Source organism: Lottia gigantea, assembly GCF_000327385.1.
Source record: "Lottia gigantea unplaced genomic scaffold LOTGIsca_19, whole genome shotgun sequence".
NCBI lineage: Eukaryota > Metazoa > Mollusca > Gastropoda > Lottiidae > Lottia > Lottia gigantea.
The window spans coordinates 441,345-465,003 of NW_008708358.1; the positions used below are offsets into that span (position 1 = coordinate 441,345).

Sequence of the window (23,659 nt, forward strand, 5' to 3'; positions counted from 1 at the left end):
TTCATTCATCTTACCCGAGATTCTATGAATCGCAATTTCGATATAGGAATATTAACATGCAAATTATAACTAATTCGCACATGTTTTGAAAATGAAGGGTGCATCTAGTACCGAATTTACAAGTAGATGTATTTTACAGTTGTAAAAATAAGGAAAAATGAACTAGAAGAATACAAAACTATTCCATTCAGTTAAAAATAGAAGGTTTCGATGAAATTCTGTGGTTGTCTAGTAGAAGGGCGATAACTTCGTCTGGATTGATTTTGGGACAATAATGATTAATCACTACTGTGATATCTGTTATGTAGAGATAATATTTTGGATATCGTCCGGGATGTCCAAAGTTCACAATGGCTTCAACAACTACACCAAGACTTCGCAGAAGCAAAAGTGTCTATAAAATAGAGGCTAGAAAAGGACTGGAGAGAAAAGAACGAGTTTGGCGTCCAGATAAACCGTTAGTTTTTATTATTTATTTTAGAAGTTAATTATATTAATTATCAATCCCGTTTTAAATGTGTTATTTCTGCATGGGGGTGATTGAAGTTAAATTGACCGTCTGGTTAAAACAGACTACATACAGCCGAATGATCGAGGCTATTTGCATGTTTTGACCACGTGATCAAAATCTATTTTTAGTCCTAAATCCGACATGCTGTTTTGCCGAGGTCAAGTAAACAACTCTCTTCAGATTAGGTTACTGCCGGTTTTTAGGTTTTTTCCATGTTCACGACCTGAACTTATGGTTGTTTATTAAATACTGTATGATACATTGGTGTTGACTTCAGCTATAAACAGTGGATAGTGCATTGCCTAAAGTGAGATATATTGAGAAAGTGGATGACATCACATCAGTGAATGAGTGACTATATCACTTTCAGCATAATAAATCAATCACTAAGTATATAATCAATTGACCAATTGACTAGTATAATAATATATAATCGATTGTCATTATTTAATCATTATTTGGTATACAATAGGACTAATTTAACTGTTCGTGTTGATAAAGTGAAATAAAACTGAAAATTGTTGTGTCCAAAGAAGGCAAGAATCAAGGAAATTTTTACTAAATCATATAATGATAAATTGATAAATGATATAGGCCTTATTATATTAGTAGCCTATATTATATCATGATGTATATACAGTAAGCTTATACCCTATACTAGTGCATACTAAAGTGATAGATATATATATTCGGCTATTGGTGATTTGGTATAAAGATATTGATTATGTGACATTATACATGTTCATCTGTAGTTATTGAGGATTTCATCATTATTAAGTAAATGTTGATTTATTTCTCATACTTACATTTTGACATTGAATTAGATTTAAAAGGTCTGGATTTACCTTGTGTGCAAAGCATTGAAAATATCATATTAATCAAAAAAGGAAATATAAAGTTAAACTCACAACATGGCCTCGATGGGAAGCAATGGAAGTGTCACTGAAACACAAACAGGACCACGCCTGCGAAACAGACTGAATAGTCTTCGTCCTTTAAGTCAAGAAGAGGATATTTTAACAGCATTAAAACCAACAAGTGAAATATTGGACGAAATAGACAATGAAATTGACAAAAGTATGAACCTTGTTGTTGAAAGCAGCACTGTTAGAAGAGGTAGTTTTTGGAGCAGGGCAATGCATGATTGGATGTATGAACCAGAATATATGATCCGGGCACTGGAACAGAAAGTTAAAGATCCACAGAGGTACTAGGCCTGGAAAATATTCCTCATTGTGTCTGAGGATAGGATACTTGCAGAAATCTAGTTAAACTTTACTGATGATATTTTTTCTTAGATATTTATCAATATGTTCTATAATAAAAAAAAAATTTGAATTGAATTGAATTTGAATTGTCATGCAAAACATGGAATTTTGCACTTAACAGCAGTTTCTAACTCTCTGTTGAATGATATATAATCAATATAACTTGATATCCATGAGATTGTAACATTTGTAACCTAAATGGAATAGAAATGAGCACCATTTCTTACTGAGTAAAATATTGACATGGTATTTATTTTTATATCTTGGTCTATTTCAGAATACACAGACATGCAGATTCATTCTTCAGCACCTCTAGTGGTTTCACCAATTATAGAGGTCTGTTGAATCTCTGTCTCATATTATTGGTAAGTATTCTATACTACCTTAGCATTAGTTACACTGCTAAAAAGAAGGGGTAAAGAGGTTTTCTAAATATTATGTGTATTGGGGACACTGATAGCATCAATTTGCACAATCAGACGTCTGTTGTTTCTGCAATGCCACTAAAACAAAGTTTTTGATTAACCCTGTGTCAGTGCCTACGGTTGAATGTTACTATGTGGTACCAGAAGCAAAATTCCTGAAAAAAACATGCAAGAGAACAAGCATCACTTGTCTTGCAGGTTTAAATTGTCCAATGTCTCAAGATAGCAAGACAATTCAGGATGTTTTTATATTTCCATTTCTTTAAATATATAGCTAACTCTATGTTGTATTTTTAGGTTTTATCGAATATGAGATTAGTTTTAGAAAATATTATAAAGTAAGTAAATTTGATGGTTTTAAAATTTCACATAGAAAAACTCTTGAGTGAAAGTCTCCAGGAACATTTTCAAGAAGTAAAGTTATAACTCTTTTAGACTCTTTAGCCTGTAACTTAGTTTTTATTTGTAAAAAAGACTAATTAGTTATAAAAGGTCTCGCTTGTTTTTTCCAGATATGGTATTTTAGCTAATCCTTTTGATTGGATTCATTTATTTTTAGAACAACCTTATAGTTGGCCAAATATTTTGATCATCTTATGTAAGTAAAGGTTTAGTTTATGGTCTGATCTATCTAATTATGAGACTATATTTATAGAACACATTACTGCATGGCTAATCATTAACTATGGCATTTATATACTACTTACAGAACTGTGATACTTGTGTCAAAATTGATAAATGCTTAAAGTTCCACATTCTTTCCACTTCAATTCTTTACCGAACATCTTACTTAATTCTGTATCATTCATAACAAGTTGATTCGCTGCGATTATCTATCAAAGGTTCCAGGGCCAATTTTGATTGGACAATACTTAGATATGAATACGTAATTGTATTACCATGGCCCCGAGGAAGTATGATGAATGGGAACGTAGTTTAAACACGATGCAAGAGAAAGTACATGAGGAATGAAGAGGAAAGGAGGTGAAACTGCCAGATGCAAGTAAAAGTCCTTTTCATAGAATTGATGAGACAACCAAATCAAATTGTATTCAGCTAAGGAATTTTAGGTTGTAAGACTAAGGGTTTGGCTTGGAATTAGATTTGATATTTTATTTTTGCAGGCATGAATATTTTTATCCTATTTGCGTTTAGTTTTGAAAGACTCTTTACAAAGGTAAGTATATTCAATTCATGATAGCTTATATAAATAGGTTGTAATATTTTTAGACCATGTCCTATTTCTCAAACAAAATTTCAAGGTCACTCACTAAGTGTTTGGTGAAATAAATAAAAGATTTTCTACTTAAGACTGCTACATAAAAGATTTAAAAGCCTTTTTGAATTTGTAAAATAGCTTTTATGACATAACCTATTAGTAATTTTTAATAATTTAAAGGGATTGTAAAGAGGTTTTTGAGCCTTTGTATGTGTATCATGGACACTTTTGATTTTTGTTTGGCACATTCCAATTCTTGCCTGTGGTTCCTGCAATTCCAGAAAAAGTTAACCAGAAATGATGCAGCCCCCGTAATCAACCTAAATCCAGACCACAATAATATAATAATATGTTATATCCCCTTACAGCATATGGCAGCATATCTAACTAAAAAAATTCTGATTCATTCACATTTTGCTTCTCAGTTGCGTTATAAAACTCTTTACTACGTCTTATATTGCTTAATTTTAACGGAATGGAATACTTTCATGTAAATGTTTTTACTGCCTGTTAAGCTTAATTTCAGTTTAAATACATGTTAATTTTTCTAACCAAGAATATATATTCAAGACACATGTTGACAATGTTAGAAAATTATCAGAGTTAACTGAATTTATAGGCTAATATCCATGCTAGAAGTGCTGTGCATACAATTGTCACCAATAATCGCTCTATAGTTCAAGTACCATACCAGGAAATGGACTTTGACTTTGTACCATGAGAGATGAAATGTCAATGAATTTTGGTCATAATAAATGCATAGTGTAAATAGGGGTTGCTATAGAAATGTATAAATAAAGAAAAGTGGGCAATAAATGTTTTTATTAAATAAATGACAATACTTGCCAGAAGATTGAGATAAGCCATTGACCTCACAATGACCTAAAACTACTGACTACTGAATGTCTCATATTAAGGAGTTTTATTGTAATTACCCCTCAAGTCACCCACACAATCTTTGGAGTAAAAGAATGATAAATAGTAAATAATAAAAACTGCTCTTGAAATAAAGCATTAGTAAAAAAAAAAAGAAACAGTTATGGGAGTGAGGGGAGACACATCATTAATTTTGAATGATTTATATCATAATTTAAACAGAATTAAACTAAAAGCTTAATCAACATTGTGATAAATTTCTTTTTTTAATTTTGATTTTCAATTTTTACTTGATAACATTTTTAAGTGATTGAATCCTAAAGCTAAGATTCCATATACGCATCATGCAGATCCGTCATGCGTTAAAAATCGAAATGGTTGGCTTAAGAGGGTATGATTCCATATATGCGGAAGCGGTATCCATCAAATGGTCTCCGTCATGCGTGAAGTGATTTTTGACGCATCCGGACGCCTTTATGCGTGGAGATCTCCCAAATGTGACGTATTTTGTGGGGATTCCCTGTCTTTTTTTATGCACCAAAGCATCCATCTGTCTAGAAGTCTGTGCATCAAAAGAAAGATAATGCATACGTTTAACGCACATATGGAATCCTATTTGAATCATATTTGAATCATGACATATCTGCAAGGGCCATTTATGTCCGCATGACGCATCCGCATGACGCGTATATGGAATTTTAGCTTAATACTGTATAATTGTGAATATAATGCCACTTCTTATTCTGAATTTATTATGCTATTAAACAAATATCTGAATCAGCATTTAATATATTGCATAAATGAGACTTGTTTATGTGATATTGATAATGTTTTTCTACTATCTTATCATAAGATATTGTATTGTAATAACCTCACTGTCTCAAGTAGATTAGTGATATTTTTTAATAATCCTTATCGCATGGTGTCATTATGATCTGATGTTGTTCTTGAAGGAAATATTTAATCTATTACTATTTTTTCTAAATGTCACTTTGACTGCTAATGATAAGTCTTACAGAATATAACACGTTTTATTTTGCTTATGCATTCCTTTGAATATTATTCATCCTTGGTGTTAAAACTTTTGTAATTGGCCAATGTGGTTTTTCAAGGGTAGATATCTTAATCGCTTGATCCAATGAACATTAATATATGTAGCCTAAAATGAAATACATTTACCGGTTCTTTATATTTTGTACAGTTTAGTTCAAATGTTAAACTTAATAGTAGTAACTGTGTCTCAAAGTTTACAAAAATCTGACGAAGATACTCAGAGATAACTGTAGAACTGTTATCAGGAAGTCTCAATAATTGTTTTGGTAACCAAGATGATATTATTTGATTCCAGGGGTTGTTATCAGAAAGATTAGGAGGTGTATTACAAGCTATTAATGTTGCTATATTATTATTGTATCCAGCTATAGTCATTTATGTACTACACCCCAACCCAAGTAAGTAAGGACTACTTTCTTATCTTGTGTTAAGGCTCTATGTGTGGTGCCAGGTAGGGAATGCTAACTGTTTTACTCTAACACCTGATACCTCTTGTCATAATGAAATATTTCCTCATTTACAAATGATTTGCCAAACTATTATTTTGGATTTGGATTTATACTTTACATGGGTTTATTCATCAGTTGGAACGTAAGCTGGATGGCCATGAATGGTTCTACAGTTTATATCAAATGCCTTCTAGAAATATTTTCAGACATGCATTCTTTCACAAATCAATGTTTTTTTTTTCAGTATTTTCTGTGGCGTGTTTAGGTGTTGTTACCATAGTATTTTTAAAACTTGTCTCCTATGCATGTGTTAATAAATGGTGTCGAGATGAAATTAAAGAAGACGGCAAAAAAAATTTTAGAAGAAGAAAATCTCACAGTGTTTGTGAAGCAAGTAAGTTTGTTTACACTTATGGGTGGCAGTGGTGGTGAATCCATTTTCATTTAAGTTTTACATCAAATATATTGGAGAGAATGTTTTAATGTGTATTTTGGAATATTTTGCCTATCTGTTAATCTTATACTGAGTTATATTTTCAAATCACATAACTGTATATATGTATTAAGTATTATAATATGTGTTTATTTCTTGCAGATGGAAAGATAGATATACATGGAGATATAAAATCTACTCTTGTTTCTTATCCAGATAATCTGAATTTAAATGGTGGGTTTACTTTCTAGTCCTCTAGTTCATAATTAAACCTTGATTGGACTGAGAATGGCAACTTCTTCTATCACCTGATATAGATATTAGCTTCTAAGATTTTACACAACTTATTGCATTTGCTGTAGATGAGATATATCAGTTTACAGGATATCTCAATCAGATACCTTTCAATTGTGAATATCATAAGAGGTGGAACATGTGAAAGAGTTTTTAAGTCAAATCCAGGACGACTTTTGAAAGTACTGGCCATAGGATAAGAACTCTTTATTATTTGAGGTTGATTCCAACTCCAGGCCAAGTATTCTCGAAATGATCTTAGCGCTAGGATGTCCTGGAATCAATGTTAGAAGATAAGAATCTAAGACATCCTAGCGCTAAGATCGTTCCGAGAATACGTGGCGAGGTTTCTAATCACCTAGCAGACAAGAATACATCCTTCTACTGAATTACCTTATCCACTGCCACAAAAACGACAGTTTTCACTCAGCCTTGTCAATTTGTACTATTGCACAGCTCATACCAGTCAAAACATATGAATTTCAGATCTGTATTATTTTCTGTTTGCACCAACATTGATTTATGAACTCAACTTCCCAAGATCTGCTAGAATTAGAAAACGATTTTTAGTGAAAAGATTTATTGAAATGGTGAGTGTCATGATTGATTCTGACTGTTACTTCAAGTAGGGTTTCACTTGAATTTGTCGAAGTGGAAAAATACATCCTTGCTTTCTGAATTGATACATTTCTTAATATTAGAGTTGATAAAAGTAGGACCATTTTGAATGAAGATTGTTATTATTAATAATTCTACTGAGCATATAATCATTTATAATTGTAGATGTTTCTGTCTCAATTGATGTTGGCATTAACACAACAGGTAAGTCTCATTTATGGATCTTAATAGAGCATTTTACCATGCAAAAGATGAGTAAATAGCATGTTATTAATTTTACTAAGCATCAGTAGGATTGTCAGTGGAACTTTAAATCAAGTATTATTTATTATAAGCCTAGAGCCAAAGATATAAAACATAATGGAGGAATGATGACTTGCTTATTTCAGTGGATGATACCAACAGTAAATAACGCTATGAAACCACTGGCTGAGTTAGATATATACAGAGTTGTTGAACGACTTCTAAAATTAGCTGTAAGTTTTTTATCTTCATCTTATTTTAATATAATTGACAAGCAATAGTAATTTTAAAATATTGCAGAATAATAAAAAGTCTTTGAGAATTTGAGATGTGACATGGTCATGAATCATGATGTTCTATGTGAAGATTATTGAAGAAACAATTTAGTTTATATTTGGGGTTTGTTTTAAAAAAAAAATACTGACTTCTTTATTTTAGATCCCAAATCATTTTATATGGTTAATATTTTTCTACTGGTTCTTTCATTCTACATTAAATGTGGTAGCTGAAGTGTTAAGATTTGGAGATAGAGAATTTTACAGAGATTGGTGGTGGGTAACATAATTTATACATAGCACAGATATTTTTTCCACTTCTGTGTATTCAAAATATAAACTTGAGCGGTAAACTTATTTTTGAGGTAGTGTAACTAGCAATGAACTGAATATACAAGGCCTTGTTGTCTACATCATCAAGAGATAGATGTCAACTTTTCCTAAACAAAGAGTGTTCTTATTGATAAAAGTTCATAATATCTTTACGGTTTATTAAATAAAGCTTTTATCCTTTCCAGGAATGCGGAAACAGTATCGCGATTCTGGCAAGATTGGAATATACCAGTTCATAGATGGGCATCTAGGTAATTGAACTATTTATGTATGTCTATCTATACTGCTCCTTATCTAACACAAGATATCCTATTGCAGTTGTCCTGTAAAGATTACCCTCAATCAACAATGTAAAGTAGCATGTGAAACTCTGATCATTTCATTTCTCTGATTCAGTGAGATGACTTACATTTTATTCATATACCTCAATATTGCAAAGTTAACCCCTGTCCCAACCCTGCTGTCCACTGGACCTTTTGATTCACATATTTCTTTTTTTGTTTCCTAGACATCTGTATAAACCCTTAATGAGATGTGGTTGTAGCAAATTGACTGGTTCTATTATGGTCTTCTTTTTATCAGCTTTTTTCCATGAGGTAGGATTTCACTCTAATATGTATTATATTATCCAAATATTGTGTATAACTGTCAACATAATACTACTCTAGTTCATTTCATTTATATTCTTGCACTTACTGTAACCTAAATAGAGTGCCAAAATTTTGTGTATCTTTCACCAGAGGTTTCCAGTCAATATTGACTGCACGTTAGTTTGTAATTGTAAGCTGTTTGGTACTAATATGGAAGACTGTACCCCACGTCAATTTCCCTTCAATGTCACTGAAAAGACAGGGTGTGCACTTATATACAATAACACTTCGTACTATGATATGAAATGTATTTAAATGAAATTATGTAAATTTTGTTTTCCAGTACCTACTATCCGTCCCATTGAGAATGTTTAAAGTTTGGGCTTTCTCAGCTATGATTGGTCAAGTAAGTTTATTTCTTCAGAAATAACTAGTTATTCAAACCTTGGTATAATAACTTATCTGAAAGTATAGTTATATATGTCATGAATTTAGCTTAAATTCAATCTTCCAAAATCTTTATGTTGTTAGAATTAGAGGGTTAAAAAGCCCCTACTGCTATGCTTTTGAATTTTCTGAACAGGGTCCTAAAGGGTGTATATTCTTTGTTTCAGGTTCCCTTAGCCTATGTGACTGCTAAATATAAATGTCTACAAGGTACTATGGGAAATGTTATTATGTGGTTATCGTTAATAATGGGACAGCCTGTGGCTATATTAGCCTATGTTCATGATTATTATATCATCAACTTTGGAACTCTACATAATCAAACTATATCTGTTGGACATTGAAAAACTACATAATGAAAGACAGATTTTAATCTTAACATCAGAAAGAATTATGCCAAAAATCCGCTCAAAGTACTTTTACCTGATCAGGGTTAATACTCATTTGTGGCATTCAGGACAAAATTTGAAGCTTATGCAGGATTCAGCGACTAGGCTTCTCAAATTCAAGATTTCAGATAATGAATGAAATTCCAGCGAATAAAGTACAATATTGTGTAAACAAAGATGTATATTTTTCATTTGAATTTAGAAAATTTGTGTCTATTTCATATTTATAATTAAGCTCAAAGCTAACAATGAATTTATGCTCAAATTTGAACTAACATCGGTCTACTTAATTAGTCACGAATCAAATAGTGAATAAACTTGAGTTAGTAATTTAATATTTGTAAATGGTTTAATTAGTACCTAGTCAGTATTTATCCCATACCATATATAATATTAAAACATGATTGAAGCTCAAGCCTGTAAATGTTGCTTTATTTGCCAATCATGTCTGAATAGAGCTCTAAATCATGATCAAAACTCTTATCATACTTTAATTAACAATGTAGAAATTTTTGTGGATATCTGATGTTCATGAAAATTTTTTATATGCATTATGTGTTATTATATTATCTCACCTGTAAGGAGCCTGTCAGTATCTCAGTTATTATCTGCGTGTAATATTTTGAAGAGATAAAATGGTAAGTAATTGTATACAGGTTTACAAAGTAGATGTTTTTATATTGTTTATTTCTATATATTTATCAAGAATTTGTTTTGAGATGTAACTCTACTGATTAAATATTTTATCATTTATCAAGCATTGGCTTTACATGGATATCTACTTTACCCCTCTTCAATAGAGATTAATTTCAATCTGGTGCTCTGTTGTCCTTGAATTCAACACAAGCTCACTGTTGGACTAAGTTTAGGCTGGTGTCACTGTCATGTTTCTGCAGGCAATTTATTTGTGCATATATCTTCAATATCTTGTTTTTTTACCAAGACAACCAAAGCCAGAAGGAAGAGATACTTTTTCAAGACAAGAAGAGATATTAGAATAAGAGCTAATTATACCACCATTTTATTTTGATCCTGATAAAGTTTTGGAAATAGTTTTTCCTGGGTCATAACATATAACCGGGCATTATTCAAGATGTATTGTCCACAAAATAACATTCGGTCCCCTAAATAAAATAATCCATTGCAGATGAGCTCAGAGTATTTCTACCACATCTCCTTCCCCATCCATTGTTTTTCGTTGTTTTTTGGCTGGTGTACCCTCCAAATCATCAGCTTTACGTTTTCTTGGACTGTCCTCTGTCTTGGCTGTCATGTCCATTGGTTCATCCTCTAGGATTTCTAACTCATCATCCTCATCTGCTACAATGGGTAATAAAAATATAAATTGACAGGATTTAACTTGAAACTCCAGTCTATAACAAAATTTGATCATTCATTGTGTTTACTGTACCTCAATCCTAATAATTTTAGAGTACAAATCCTAAGTCTTGGATTGATTCCAAGCTCTAATAAAATGTCCATTGATGACACATATATCTTTTTAGAATATAACTAATATTTGTTTGGTATATAAATTACTATGATAGTTTACACTGCCAATCCTACCTTTTGATGATGTATTACCAGGTGTGGCACCACTACTTTCTCCCTCTTTTTTCTTGGAATTCTCATCTAGTTTAGCCTGTAATTCAGCCATATCTCCCACTACCATAAACTCCTTTTCATCTTCTAGTTTCTCCCTGTTAGTTTAAATAAAATATAAGATGTCCAGTTATTATAACTTAATGGGAACCATTATATATATAATGTAAGGTCAGATACAATTTTCATATACCTACTTGATGAGAAAATGTTTAAAGGTAACATTTTTAAAATATATCTGTGCCAGTTTTGCTTTACACACCAATTCTATGTTGGTTAAAACACAAGGCATGAACTACAATATATACCTTATATTTCATTGTTAATTATGTCAATCAAAGTAGAACTACTTACACATGAGCTATGGTAATGTTAAGATTATAATTCTGAAGAAAATCATCACACTTCAACCGACTTCCATTTATAATATTAAACTTTGATAAAAATTTATCATTATTTTCTGTAAAATTAAACATTTCCAGGTATAAAATAATTATTACCAATTATCGTAATCATGGACAATCACAGTACAATTAAATGTGTATTCTTGCAAATATTTGATAAAGAAATAGAGCTCATAATAAAAATTTGGCACATCAATATTTGTGATAGTGGATTTATATGCGTTGATCAATCTAAATGTTAAAACTATGGATAAGAGTTGATATATGCAATGGCTTGCAGTTCCCTAATCCTTTTCACCTGCATAAAATACTGTTCATTAAAAAACTCCTTTTAATGTTAAAGGTAAATACTAACTTACGTTCTGTTTCACCTTCTTCACTAGATATTATAATAGTTCCTGAATAAATTAATATAACTGTATAAAAATCGGATTTTATGTTACGGAAATATCAGAGAATTCTGTTCATATCATCCATTTCTATTAATGATTCAAAGATTTAAATATATTGAACTTATATTACAAATCTTTCATAGACAAATACATAATCAAAAACAATTTCCACACAATAATAAAGTACAAACCTAATCCATTATCAATTTCTACATCAGGTGCTACCATACCTAATTCACTCTTGAGAATCTGTAAATATACAATCAATAACTACAGTCTTTCTTTCTAGGCCCTAGTGTTGTCATGGCCAACATCATTAAAGAAGCTTAGCTGCCCTCATTAATATTTAGCTCATGGTTACGCTCAAAAGGGATTCTAAGGGAAAAAAAACGCCCTTGGTTTACTCAACTCAAATGACAAGTATAAGTAAACATTACCTTATCCTCTAGAAATTTGATGGTAATTTTCTGTGTATTTAATACTACTGTAACTTCTGGTTTAGCTGAACAAACGTAACATTTAGGATTGGGAGGATCTAATCTTCCTGCATCTAATAATTTCTTACGGAAATTAGGTTTACGATTTAAATACACCTGTAATGAAATCAATACAAATTAATTCAACCAACATTAATTAATGAACAGTACAAGGTAGAATATTCATCTTTCTCACATTATCTTTGTGAATACCAGGTAAGCTAATCCATCTATACATGACACAAAAAAAAATAGGAAAAGATGACTAAACATACATCAAGCAGATGTGTTACTGCCAATTTAATTTATAAGTTTCGTGGTAATTTAGAAATTACTAAAAATATAAAACATACACAGTATGTAATAGTCAACAAAGTACTCTAAGAAAGTTTTCAAACTACTTACGGCAGTACATTTATCAAATTTATTATCGAGTATTTTTAAGGCTTCCATTACAATTAAACCAGCTATAATAGCATTGGTTGTAGCTATCGCAGGAATGATATTACCAGCCATGGCTACAAATACAAATAATAATTTATTTCATCATTCTACCTGACTATACTTCATGATCATTACATGTTGTTTTTAAAACTTTGAAACTCATAGGAAGAAAATCTTACATTTTTTATCAAACAAAAGTAGTACAGGTAAAATACAATTCTGCTCATGAAGATAATCATCCTGCTAATTTTAGGAATTGACTGTTATGCTCTCATGCAACTAAGGTTCACAACCTTTATTTCATTACAACTTGATAAAATAGAGGTTAAAATAATTTACTTACATTTGATGTCAAATCGTGACTTCTGTGAGATTCCAAATATATTCGCTCTAACATTAGCTGCTGATACAACAAAATCTAATGCTTTATCATCATCCTGAAATAAAAATAGACTTTAGATTACAGCAAACTATTGACAGTGCCCAACTCAATGAACCTTATTTAAAATTAAAGAGAATCTTAGAAGAAATTAGAGTGAGACTTCAAGGTGCAAATTGATTCTATCCATGTCCCAGTAACACATAAAACCTTTCAACAAACACTTTGAGGATATTACAAGAATATACATACCTTATCCCAGACTAGCATTCCACCATCACCTTGTGCTGCTAAATCTGTTTTTAATTTAGCTAAACATTTAGAAAATACATCAGCACACTCTTTCATAGACCAGATTCTCTGATCTCTCATATCATTGGTTGAACTGGGACTTTCTGAAAACAACATTTTATATCATTTAATTTATATGAATTTTGAGTTCTGAGCTTCAAAACAGTCTTAAGAATATAACAAACAGTATGATTCTACATTATTCATTACCAATAATTGGACTACTAGAAGAGGAAGACTAGAAGTAGCTAAGACTTTTGCAAATAATGCACTGATAAAACACAATAATAAATCCAAACATTGTTGTTGAACCTTATGATGAAACATAGACTATCTTGACTGATGTCATTCCATCATTTCTCTAAGATTTCAATTAACTACACACAATTACTTATTGAAGGTACATAATGTAAATACTAAAAGATTACCATCTGAGAGATTATTATAATCTAATGGCTCTGGAGGTCTTCTTTTCTTCCATAAAGTTTCCATTGTTAATAAATATTTAATGTCATCTCGGAACAACTATTAATAAATATAAACCATTTAATACATCTCTAAAAGACAGCCTTAAAATTTGATACAGTCCCGATTAATAACAAGTCTTATTACGACTTTATAGAAAGTGGAAAATTCTGTGAAATATGGCTCCAAAAGGACAGAAAGACTAAAATTTACAAACCATAGGTTTTTATGATTAATATTCAAAGTAATACATCACGAAATAATCTAACCTTGGAGAATATTTTTTCAGCATCATAACCAGTGTCCATGGCCCACACTCGTGTTGATTTTCTCTCTATTTCCTTACCCTCTGTTTCTTTTTCTAATGCACTCTCACCTGCTGCAGCTAAAAATATAATAAATAATACAATATATTTTCTGTCAGTTTCCATTTGCTTTCTGCACCTGATTGAATTAATGAAGACAGTCAATCAGGGAAATGACTTTCAGTCCGACTAATTTATAATTTATAAGAGGAGAGCATGACTATGATATCAATACTGTTCTGGTTACTCTTAAAAATGGTCTTCTGTTAATGAAACAATTTATATTTTACCTGTTAATTCAGGATCTTCTGTGTCCGGTGATACGTCTTGATCTGGATCTTCTTCACCAAATAACTGACTGGAATAGTAATGGTATTATTCATAGTTTCCAACAAAACGAGTCAACTAGTAATATCAATATCTGCTGTTTATATATTTGTTAGCAATTAACTTTTTTTCAGAAACACTTGAGATTATCAAAATAAATTCCAAGTGGTACAAAAGTATGACTTTAAAGGCTACTTACTTGAATAAATGTTTAGCCCAGACTACACAATGTATTGGTTCAGATGGTGTATTACGTATTGTACAACCAGGAAATGTTTTTTGAGCTGCTTTAGGTCTACATTCATAACATTCTGTCAAACCCTGAAATATACATTAATTTAAATGTCATTGTAAAACACTGGGCAATAATAGTTGATTAAAACTTGTTGAAAATGCCATAAAAATTAGGAATCCTTGAATTGCATGTTTTGGTCCATTGGAACTTCGATTTGCATTTAACTTAATGAGTTTAGGGCGTGGCATATTTACAATATAAAATTAATTCAATATCAAATTTCAATATTCTTGAATGGAAAAAATATGAGAAGGAAATAGAAGATTTTAACCTTTTTGATTACAGTGACTTGTCCAAGATAACCAGCTGTACCACTTTCTACTAATGGTACATCAGCAGCTAAACACATACGATTCACATGATTTCTGGCAGCTAAAAATATCAATAATCATATTCAAATAGAAAATATACATCATTATGAAGTCTTAGTTATTCTTATCAACGAAATTAGTGAATGTTGGCTGTGGGCTTCCATCAAGATAAACATTTCTTTCTTAGCAGCACAAGATTTTGATTTACTGCAGAAGATGAATCTTTGATTTTTGGCATGATAATAAGTGATAGATAAAACAAAAATAAGACAGTTAAAGAGAGATACCTCTATTATCTAAAGCATTCATAACCAGTTTAAACTGTTTGAAGAAATCAGCTCCATAATCTGGACTAAAATGAGAATCAAATCAATACATCAACATCTATGATAAATGACACATTTAACAAGTTTACAATCATTTCAGAAAAAACAAAAGCCTATTCATGACCTTGCATATTTAATTGGAAGCAGAAAATCGCGTTGAAAAAAGAAAAACCATTCCAAACTTACTTCATAACACTGTCATGATATGCAACAATATTAACATTAGGGTTGAATTTTAAGGCACTTTCCTTTGCCACCTGAAAAAGAAATAAATATCAAAAATGATTCTATAATATATAATCTAGGTAGGTTCAGCAAATTTTTCACTCAGGCAATAAAAAACCTATGTATGATTTTTTTATCCAATTTGACAAATAAAAAAGTTAACCAACCTGTGATTTTGATTTTCCAACATGTTCTTTTCTAAACAAAAATTGACGATTAAGATTGCTAACGTCTATCGTATCTAAATCAATCTGGAAGAAATATCAGATAAAGTGAAAGTGACAGCGTCATGGGTGACAAACACAAATGAAATGAACATTTCCCATAATTAGGTTGTACAGTGTAGTGTAAATGTCAAGTGATCAAAGGTACCGATGCCATTACTACCATTAGCCAGTAGAAATGGAAAGCATTAAAATTTTCATTTTGAATAGGGCCTGAGCCTTATGGTTATGACAGAAGTCAGTAGACATCGATGGTTCATGTTAAGACATACATTATTAGAAAAGGCTAGTTTCATGCAGATGACAGATGAAATGAAATCGTCGGTAGTTAAAAGACACAGTGGAACAATGGGGAATCATTTTGTTCAAGTCAGTTCAAGGGTGAGGAAGGTGCATTACCACTTGAATGTCAGAGAATCCAGTCAAAACCAAGTTCTTTAAAAGTTCGCATCCGATGCCACCGGCACCGACAACCAGAACTTTGCAATTAGAGACGTTATTGTATAAATTAGGGGATAATGAGTTCTTCATGGCGGCTGACATTTTGTATTATCAGAAGTTATTTTATTCGTGCAATTTCATTGGATAATAAATTTCTGTAATGATGATGATCAACATATTTGTAAAAATGTCACATACCATGGTTGACAAAAGAAATTCAGAAATAGTTTGAAATTTTCTAAAGTAGTAACATACTATTTGAAACGATAAATATTCATTTAATACACTAGCTTCTTTAATCATTTTTATTATTTATTTTCAAGCAGACTGAAATGATGTTGTACATCATTTTTAATGGCGGGAATAGCATTCAATTTGTAAACAGTAAACAAACAACCCCCTCAATACAATGTCTGATAAAAGGGAAAACGAAACACAATGCAGAATAAAGGCAGAGCAATGTAAGAAATTAGGAAAGTTCATATCTATCAATTAATTCATAATACATTCGATAGACAGGCTAATTTTGTGTATGCATATCACTGGCTGTCAAATTTCCCCCATTGCATACCGCATGGTCCACTTGCAAATGTGTTTCAAGATAGCCTGGATCTTATTTAGTTTTTATATTTTTCAGTAAATGAACAATTACCGATAAATCTTTTGCCAAGTGATGTTGACAAGTATCCAGAGTTTATGAAGTTAATAACAAGTTTAACCAAGCAAATACGTTCTAGTGGATTGAGTTTAGCAGCTGATAAAGATTTAACACAGGTTACATTTTAGATATATCTTCTTCATCTCAGTAAAGTATTTTATAATAGTAGCTTACTAATTTATTTATTGGTTAAAGTTTTAAATGATTTTGCCAGTTGTTGTGTGAATTTCTGGTTTTTCATCAGGCCTATGACACCGTACCCCTTTTCTATTGATATATATATTCTTTTTTATTAAATATTGTCATAGTTTTCTTTGTCCATTTTTAGGCTAAAGAAATATTACATCATGAGAAACATAGCTGGTTATTGAATAAATTATTATACAGTGAAGTCAAAGAATTGATATTAGATTACAAGATAAAGGCACAAGAAATATCACTTTGTTCAGATGATAAAAAGGTATTCAGTATTTTGCATCAGCCATCAATCTTGGCAGTCTGTAAAATTGATTAATTAAAATCGGTAAACACCATTCTATAAAAATATATACTGTAGATTCAGCGACAGAAGTGCAGAGTGGGTATGCCACGTTTAATTTCAATAAAAATTCTGATAATACTATGAACTCAAATAGGGTGTCTGCATATAATAGAAAAATTCTACTTATTCATTGTGGAAATGCTAAGAAACTTAACATGTAGATCAACTTATCTACTTCTATTTTCAGTTTGTAGAAATTCTTCAGAAATGTTTGAATTATAAAGAAATTGGTGATTATTTAGATTTTAGTCCTGACCCTAGTGTTAAAGTGATGTTACTAGGTCTAACAGAGGAAGATATACAAAGACATAATCCATATAAGAAGGTATAAATGGATATTGGATTTTCTTGAAATTGTTAAAATTTTGCAAAAACAAGCATCAATTGGAAATTAGTTGGTTTTGAATTATTTTTTGGCAAATAATGATAAATTTTCTTTTATTTACAGCATATATCAGCTTTACAAGTAAGACTTATCCCTGAAGTAGAGGACAGACTAAGGAAGAAATGTGAAGATTTAGTTCATTTTGAAGATCCAAACACCAGTAATCCCGGTAGGATTTTCATTTCTAAGGAGCCTTTCTACGAGCTTGTCCTTTGTCAACCTCTTGGCATTGTTATTTCCAAGATTATCCATACCTATTTACAGATGAGTTGAATGGAATAATGAGAAAAGATGACTTATAAAAGCCACAGGGGATCTTAAAGGAAATATTACTTTGAAGTTAAATACCTTTTCTTTTTTGACAGATAACAGTCGTTTAACATTAGCAAAATCTTCACAACTCCCAGCTAAAATTGAAATTTTGAAGAAAAAGTTAGAAAATGAAGAAAGATTATTGAAACAAGATAGAGTGAAGAGAGAGAAACAGTTTTGGGTTTATTATCAGGTATTACTACTTTAGTTTATGTATGATCATACTTAGAAATGCATTTGAATGTGAACAGAACCCAGGCACATTGCAGGCATAAGCAGATTGGTCTTTTCACATAGTAATTATCAATTCTACAGTAGCAAGATTTTGAAAGCAAAATATTCATATCTTATACTATTAGAAACCTGAACCCCACAAAAAATTCAATATTTGATGTGGCTTTCGATAAAGGAATGGTCAGTCCTAAAGTTGCTAACAACACCAAATCCTCTTTATTAAGCCAACAATGTCTTCAGATTAAGAGCAACCAGGCCTATATCAGTATATCTTTGTATACTTTTCAGTCTTTGGTTGATTGTCTATCATTATTAGAGAAGTTAATAGTAGAATTTAGATTACAAGGCCAAACAGAAAGTGATACTATTACTACTAAATGGTTAAAATCAAGATGTGATGCAATGTCTTTAAAAATAAGGTATTGTTATCATTTCCAAAATTTTTTCAGAGATGGCAATGAATTTATTATGTTACTTGTTCACGGTAAAAATTGGTTATTATTGTAAGAAAATTTATTTGATTTTGTTAATTTCAAACATTAAAATTCAAAAGAAAATTCTAACTATGTCCTACAATTTAAGGTTTTCAACAAATACTTATCATGAAATGGCTTACTTAATTTCAAAATTTTGAAAAATTTGAATCAAACCTATATATTACAGATTAAATCAATTACAAGTTTTATGTGATACCTATTCAGCTGAAACTGTCAAAGCTCTTCAAGTCATAAGGTAGGTTTAATATTTTTTTACTCTAAATTAAAATTGGTCTGAAAAATACATCAAATTATCTCCCTTAGACCACAAATTGGAGTTGAGTTCACTCCTATCCACTTGACTTAGCAAAAATATGTTCCTGTAAAAGCTCACTTAATACAGAAATATTGTTATTTATATATTTCTCTTGTGGTTTCTTGGATATGATCTAATATGTATAAATCAAGTAATATTTTGAAGGGGTAAATACATCGGAATGTGTTAAACTCACCATTTTGTATTCAATTTTTGCTCATATGCTTTAAAGCCCCCAATTCCATAACTAGCTGTTTTTATGAGGATTATTTATCTGACAACTGTGTCGACAACTAAAAATGAACTCTAGTCAATAACAGTAAACCATGAACAAAAATTTCAATTTGATGCTATCGTTTTATTTTCAGAGGGCATTTAGATGAAGCAACAGAAGAAAGCAATAAAGATCTAGTAAGGATTACTCAAGCTTTATCAGCGTATGACTCAGTTGGTATGGGATTTGAAAGTTTAGTAGATGAGTATAGTCAATTACGAAGTGAACTTGAAAATAAACGCTGGGCTATGACTGAATTACATAACAGTATATCATAGTAGTTTTTCGTATATTTGGTTGTAAATAAAAATATATTGTTACGTTGTTAAAGAATTTGCTTTCATTTTTTATGTTCTGCTAAATCCCACAAATTCAATACTAAGAGGGACTGGTAGGGATAAAATAAATATTATTTTGACACATCTACTCAATAACACAAGGATAACACAAGGATTAGCATCAAAGAAGTGCCAAATTGCCTTTGAAGGTCACCTTTATGAATTATTCCAAAACCAAACATGAAAATTAGACCTCATGGATTTTAAGATACTAAGAGTTCAAAACACAATGCAGTAACCAATTCTATAGAGTTTTTCTATCACAATACCAATAACTGACAAAGAGAAAATAATTTTATTTCAAGATTTCATTTATATCAATCTATTTCCATCAACATTTACAATTAGAAGCTAAATGAATTAAGGCAGAACAGTGAAATATTACATAATTATCTCAAGAGTTATGATTACATTAGAAAACAAGATTTTGAATGACACTCACCAAATGAACTTTGTCAATAACTATTCTGATATGATTAGTGTATATGAAGCACATGTCAGTAGCATGAGATGAGCTCTTAAGATTGTTAAATTAGTATACAGTATTTACTCTACTTGTATTATTTTGCATGATCTTACCAAAACCTGAATAAATCTAACATTAGAAAAGAAAATTGAATATCTGGACAATCAACTCAACATGCCTTTTCAAATGATTCTAGCTGCCCTCGAAGCATAGTGATTACCAGTTGAGTATGATGAGTACCAAACGTATTTGCATGAGAGTTGCGTTCGAGTTTGACCCCAATTTTTTTTCACAACAATACACAACTGGTAATCGCTATTGTGTGAGGGCGCCTTTAGTTTCATTAATTCATACATGATGGAATTTTAACATATAACAGATTAATTTCAAATACAAGAAAGGCACAAGTGAAACACAACATAATTAATAGGTAATATTTACAATAATATAGGCCTGCTCTGTCTTGTTACAACTTATAACTGTAAGCGACACCTTATAGTAATAGAATGAGTAACAAGTCCTTATATGTTACTTGATGGTTATAGGCAAAGTAGAGCTCTACAATCTACAGAGATATAAGCAAAATTAAGCATCCATTGAATTTTAGTCAGAAGCATTTATAGTCCTACAGTTTATCTTTTTTTTCTATTTCTGGAAAGATGCAATGGATCTAATGTAAAAAATGAAATGTCAAGTTATCTATCTCTAATTTAGGTGCAAGATTTGAAATGCCTCAAGAGAGCAATTTTGACTCAGTATTTTACACCACTTAAGGGTAAAGATGTTGTTTCAATATGAAACACTAGCAATAATGATGTTAAATGATCGAGTTATATTACAATAGATTAGAATTTAAATTCAAAAAATATAATGGACAGACTATTTACAAATAACAAAATAACAATATATTTTAGCAAAAGATAACAGAAAATTAAAATAATAAATCAAATGAATTAGGACAGCTATTTGACTGTCGAAAATAAAATACATTATTACAGAGCCACATTATGGTTGAAAATATTGCAATTCCTTTATTAAACTATACAAATATTTGAATAGATAATGGCCACCTTACATTGGAAAAATTTGTTAAACTGAAATATTACACACAATGCTAAACTGAATTCCAAATTCAATATTTTTTTATCCACTGAAATAAAATTATCAAACTTATTTTTCATTTTTTTGTATAAATAAATTGGTCATAAATCTCAATCATATTTCTGATATCCCAAATTTTAGTTGTAAATAAATATTGGGTTTAGTTTTGCATTGTGTATTACATCCCATATAGAAACAGTCAGTGTTATTTCTACATAGCTGGTGGCTCATTTGACTGTTGAACAATTTCTGTAACAGTTTGTTGCTGTTGGTGTGGCTGATGTTGCTGCTGCTGATGCTGTTGTTGAATGTTTTCTGCTACAGCTTGTTGGACAGTTACAGGGATAACTTCCATGGATATTGTGGGTTGAACAGACTCCGTATTGTCCACTTCCTGTTGTAGTTGTGTTGGTAAAGCCTCTATTATTTCCGCTGCAGCATCATCCACCACCCCAGCAACAATTGTTATATCTTCTGCTGAAATTACTGGAACAGATTCCCCATCTGCTGTCTCTACAATATGAACTTGTTTGATTTCTCCTTCGGTGATGATATGGTCACTTTCAGACTCTACAGAATCATCTAAATCTTCTTTACTCTCTTCATGGTCATCCCCTTCTGATTTTATTACCACATCTTCTCCACCATGTATCCTCTTCTTATGTTTACCCAGTAAGGTCCTCTTACGGAACTTCTTAGGGCAGAGGTCACAACCATAAGGCTTCTTAACAAACATACCAGCATTCTTCTTGTCTGTGTGCATTTTCTTCACGTGAACATCCATGGTGGCTTTTCTAGCAAAGGCTCTATCACATACATTGCATACATATGGTTTCTCTCCAGTATGTGTTCTCATATGTTTCTTCAAGTCATAACGCATAACAAAGGCTTTGTCACATTCTGTACATTTATGTGCTCGAACACCTTTATGGAACATTTTGTGTTGAATCAAATTACCAGGGTTTCGGAAAGACTTCTCACACTGGTCACATTGATAAATTCTGGCCTCTTCTCCAGAGTGATGTAGGCGCCAATGTTGAGCTCTGTGACTGCTCTGTAGAAATGTCTTGCCACAATCGGTACATTCATAATTTCTGACTTTAGTATGGGTCACCATATGGGATTCCCGATCTCCCTTGGCTCTGAATTTCTTGTTGCACAAACTGCAAGGGAATGGGCGCTCTCCTTTATGGATTAGAAGATGTTTGTTGAGATGACCTTTGTTGTAAAATCCTCTATTACAGATCTCACAAATATGAGGTTTGTGGCCTCTGTGGGTCATCTTGTGTTGCCCCAATACGCCTTTGGTTACGTAACTTTTGCCACATTCATCACAACTGAAAGGTCGATCTTTAGTTGTGTCTTGTCGTCTTGGTGCCATTCTTCTTGGACTGGTTTGTTGTATGGTAACAGTTCTCATCATTTCTCCAGTGCCAGAATGTTGTATTATTTGAGCATGATGATGTCCACCAGCTATAGGAGGGATATTGGACAAAACAACATTATTTTCTATGGTTTGCTGTTTATGTATCATTTTATGTTGATTTAAATGGCCTTCAGACTCGAATAAACCATAGCATATATTGCATCTATATTGTTGATGGCTTGTCATATGTTGAGCCAAATCACTTTCTTGGAAAAAGGTTGACTTGCAGTTTCCACATACATAAATACGAACTACAGCCACCTGTTCTGTACCAACATGTTCTTGAGCCTCGACTTGTACCATATGAGTTTGCTCATGTTGTTGTTGCTGCTGTTGTTGCTGTATTTGATGATGATGAACCGGCTGACCATGATGGTTAGTGACTATAGTATGAACCTGCTCTTGTATCTGAGGCTCTGGTATCTCCTGAATCATCATCTGTTGATGCTGTTGAGGATGGTTATCATTTCTATCATTTTGTAAATGACACTGCATGTGTGCCAGACATTCTGGTTTGGACATAAATCCCATGTCACAAAATGCACACAAGAAGAGTCCAGATGGGGTATGAGCTGCATACTGCATTTGCATCATCTTGAGGCCTTTCTATGGTTAGATTCGCCACCTTAAATTAGAAGGAAAAAAATCATTGGTAAGTAATTAAGAAACATAAAAGACTGGGTATGCTTCATCTTCTACACCCCTGATACCACTTTTCATTATGAAATACTTCCTGTGTATTCATGATTGATGTACTTGCTCATGTGAAAAAGTTCATTAGCTGTTAACATTGTATTGCCAA

General features: G+C 31.5%; 4 protein-coding genes across 4 annotated transcripts; 2 read left to right on the forward strand and 2 right to left on the reverse strand.

Moving 5' to 3' along the window:
- Positions 1–25: 25 nt before the first annotated feature.
- LOTGIDRAFT_231331 (hypothetical protein) lies at positions 26–10,178 on the forward strand. The gene is made up of 16 exons (XM_009052673.1): positions 26–457; positions 2,057–2,144; positions 2,502–2,542; positions 2,717–2,802; positions 3,329–3,381; positions 5,648–5,750; positions 6,046–6,195; positions 6,397–6,468; positions 7,015–7,118; positions 7,312–7,350; positions 7,536–7,622; positions 7,828–7,940; positions 8,183–8,248; positions 8,506–8,593; positions 8,931–8,993; positions 9,202–10,178. The coding sequence occupies exons 1-16, from the start codon at positions 351–353 to the stop codon at positions 9,376–9,378; spliced, it is 1,437 nt and encodes a 478-aa protein (XP_009050921.1). The 5' UTR covers positions 26–350; the 3' UTR covers positions 9,379–10,178.
- A 746-nt stretch (positions 10,179–10,924) lies between these two features.
- Positions 10,925–16,420, reverse strand: LOTGIDRAFT_178117 (hypothetical protein; the record flags this gene model as incomplete). Its single annotated transcript, XM_009052674.1, has 17 exons — positions 10,925–11,123; positions 11,380–11,485; positions 11,789–11,827; positions 12,013–12,070; positions 12,259–12,414; positions 12,703–12,815; positions 13,085–13,178; positions 13,373–13,515; positions 13,840–13,936; positions 14,146–14,261; positions 14,472–14,539; positions 14,708–14,829; positions 15,075–15,175; positions 15,402–15,466; positions 15,627–15,697; positions 15,833–15,916; positions 16,289–16,420. The coding sequence occupies 17 exons, from the start codon at positions 16,418–16,420 to the stop codon at positions 10,925–10,927; spliced, it is 1,764 nt and encodes a 587-aa protein (XP_009050922.1).
- Positions 16,421–16,693: 273 nt separating this feature from the next.
- LOTGIDRAFT_187302 (hypothetical protein) lies at positions 16,694–19,854 on the forward strand. The gene is made up of 9 exons (XM_009052675.1): positions 16,694–16,791; positions 16,968–17,104; positions 17,317–17,448; positions 17,717–17,854; positions 17,978–18,083; positions 18,280–18,419; positions 18,749–18,879; positions 19,124–19,192; positions 19,621–19,854. Exons 1-9 carry the CDS (start codon positions 16,740–16,742, stop codon positions 19,802–19,804), a joined length of 1,089 nt encoding a protein of 362 aa, XP_009050923.1. The 5' UTR covers positions 16,694–16,739; the 3' UTR covers positions 19,805–19,854.
- A 2,217-nt stretch (positions 19,855–22,071) lies between these two features.
- LOTGIDRAFT_73055 (hypothetical protein) lies at positions 22,072–23,109 on the reverse strand (the record flags this gene model as incomplete). Its single annotated transcript, XM_009052622.1, has 2 exons — positions 22,072–22,781; positions 23,004–23,109. Coding segments are annotated over 2 exons (816 nt in total), but the record flags the coding sequence as incomplete, so codon positions are not given.
- Between the last annotated feature and the right edge of the window lie 550 nt (positions 23,110–23,659).

Bases quoted from the DNA above. Each gene is read 5' to 3' on its own strand.
- LOTGIDRAFT_187302 (XM_009052675.1), top strand. From the start codon at position 16,740: ATGTCTGATAAAAGGGAAAACGAAACACAATGCAGAATAAAGGCAGAG. The intron at 18,084-18,279 runs GTAGGATTTTCA...CTTTTTTGACAG, and splicing joins TCCAAACACCAGTAATCCCG to ATAACAGTCGTTTAACATTA. The intron at 18,880-19,123 runs GTATTGTTATCA...TATATATTACAG, and splicing joins GCAATGTCTTTAAAAATAAG to ATTAAATCAATTACAAGTTT.
- LOTGIDRAFT_231331 (XM_009052673.1), top strand. From the start codon at position 351: ATGGCTTCAACAACTACACCAAGACTTCGCAGAAGCAAAAGTGTCTAT. The intron at 2,803-3,328 runs GTAAGTAAAGGT...TTATTTTTGCAG, and splicing joins AAATATTTTGATCATCTTAT to GCATGAATATTTTTATCCTA. The intron at 6,469-7,014 runs GTGGGTTTACTT...TATGAATTTCAG, and splicing joins AGATAATCTGAATTTAAATG to ATCTGTATTATTTTCTGTTT.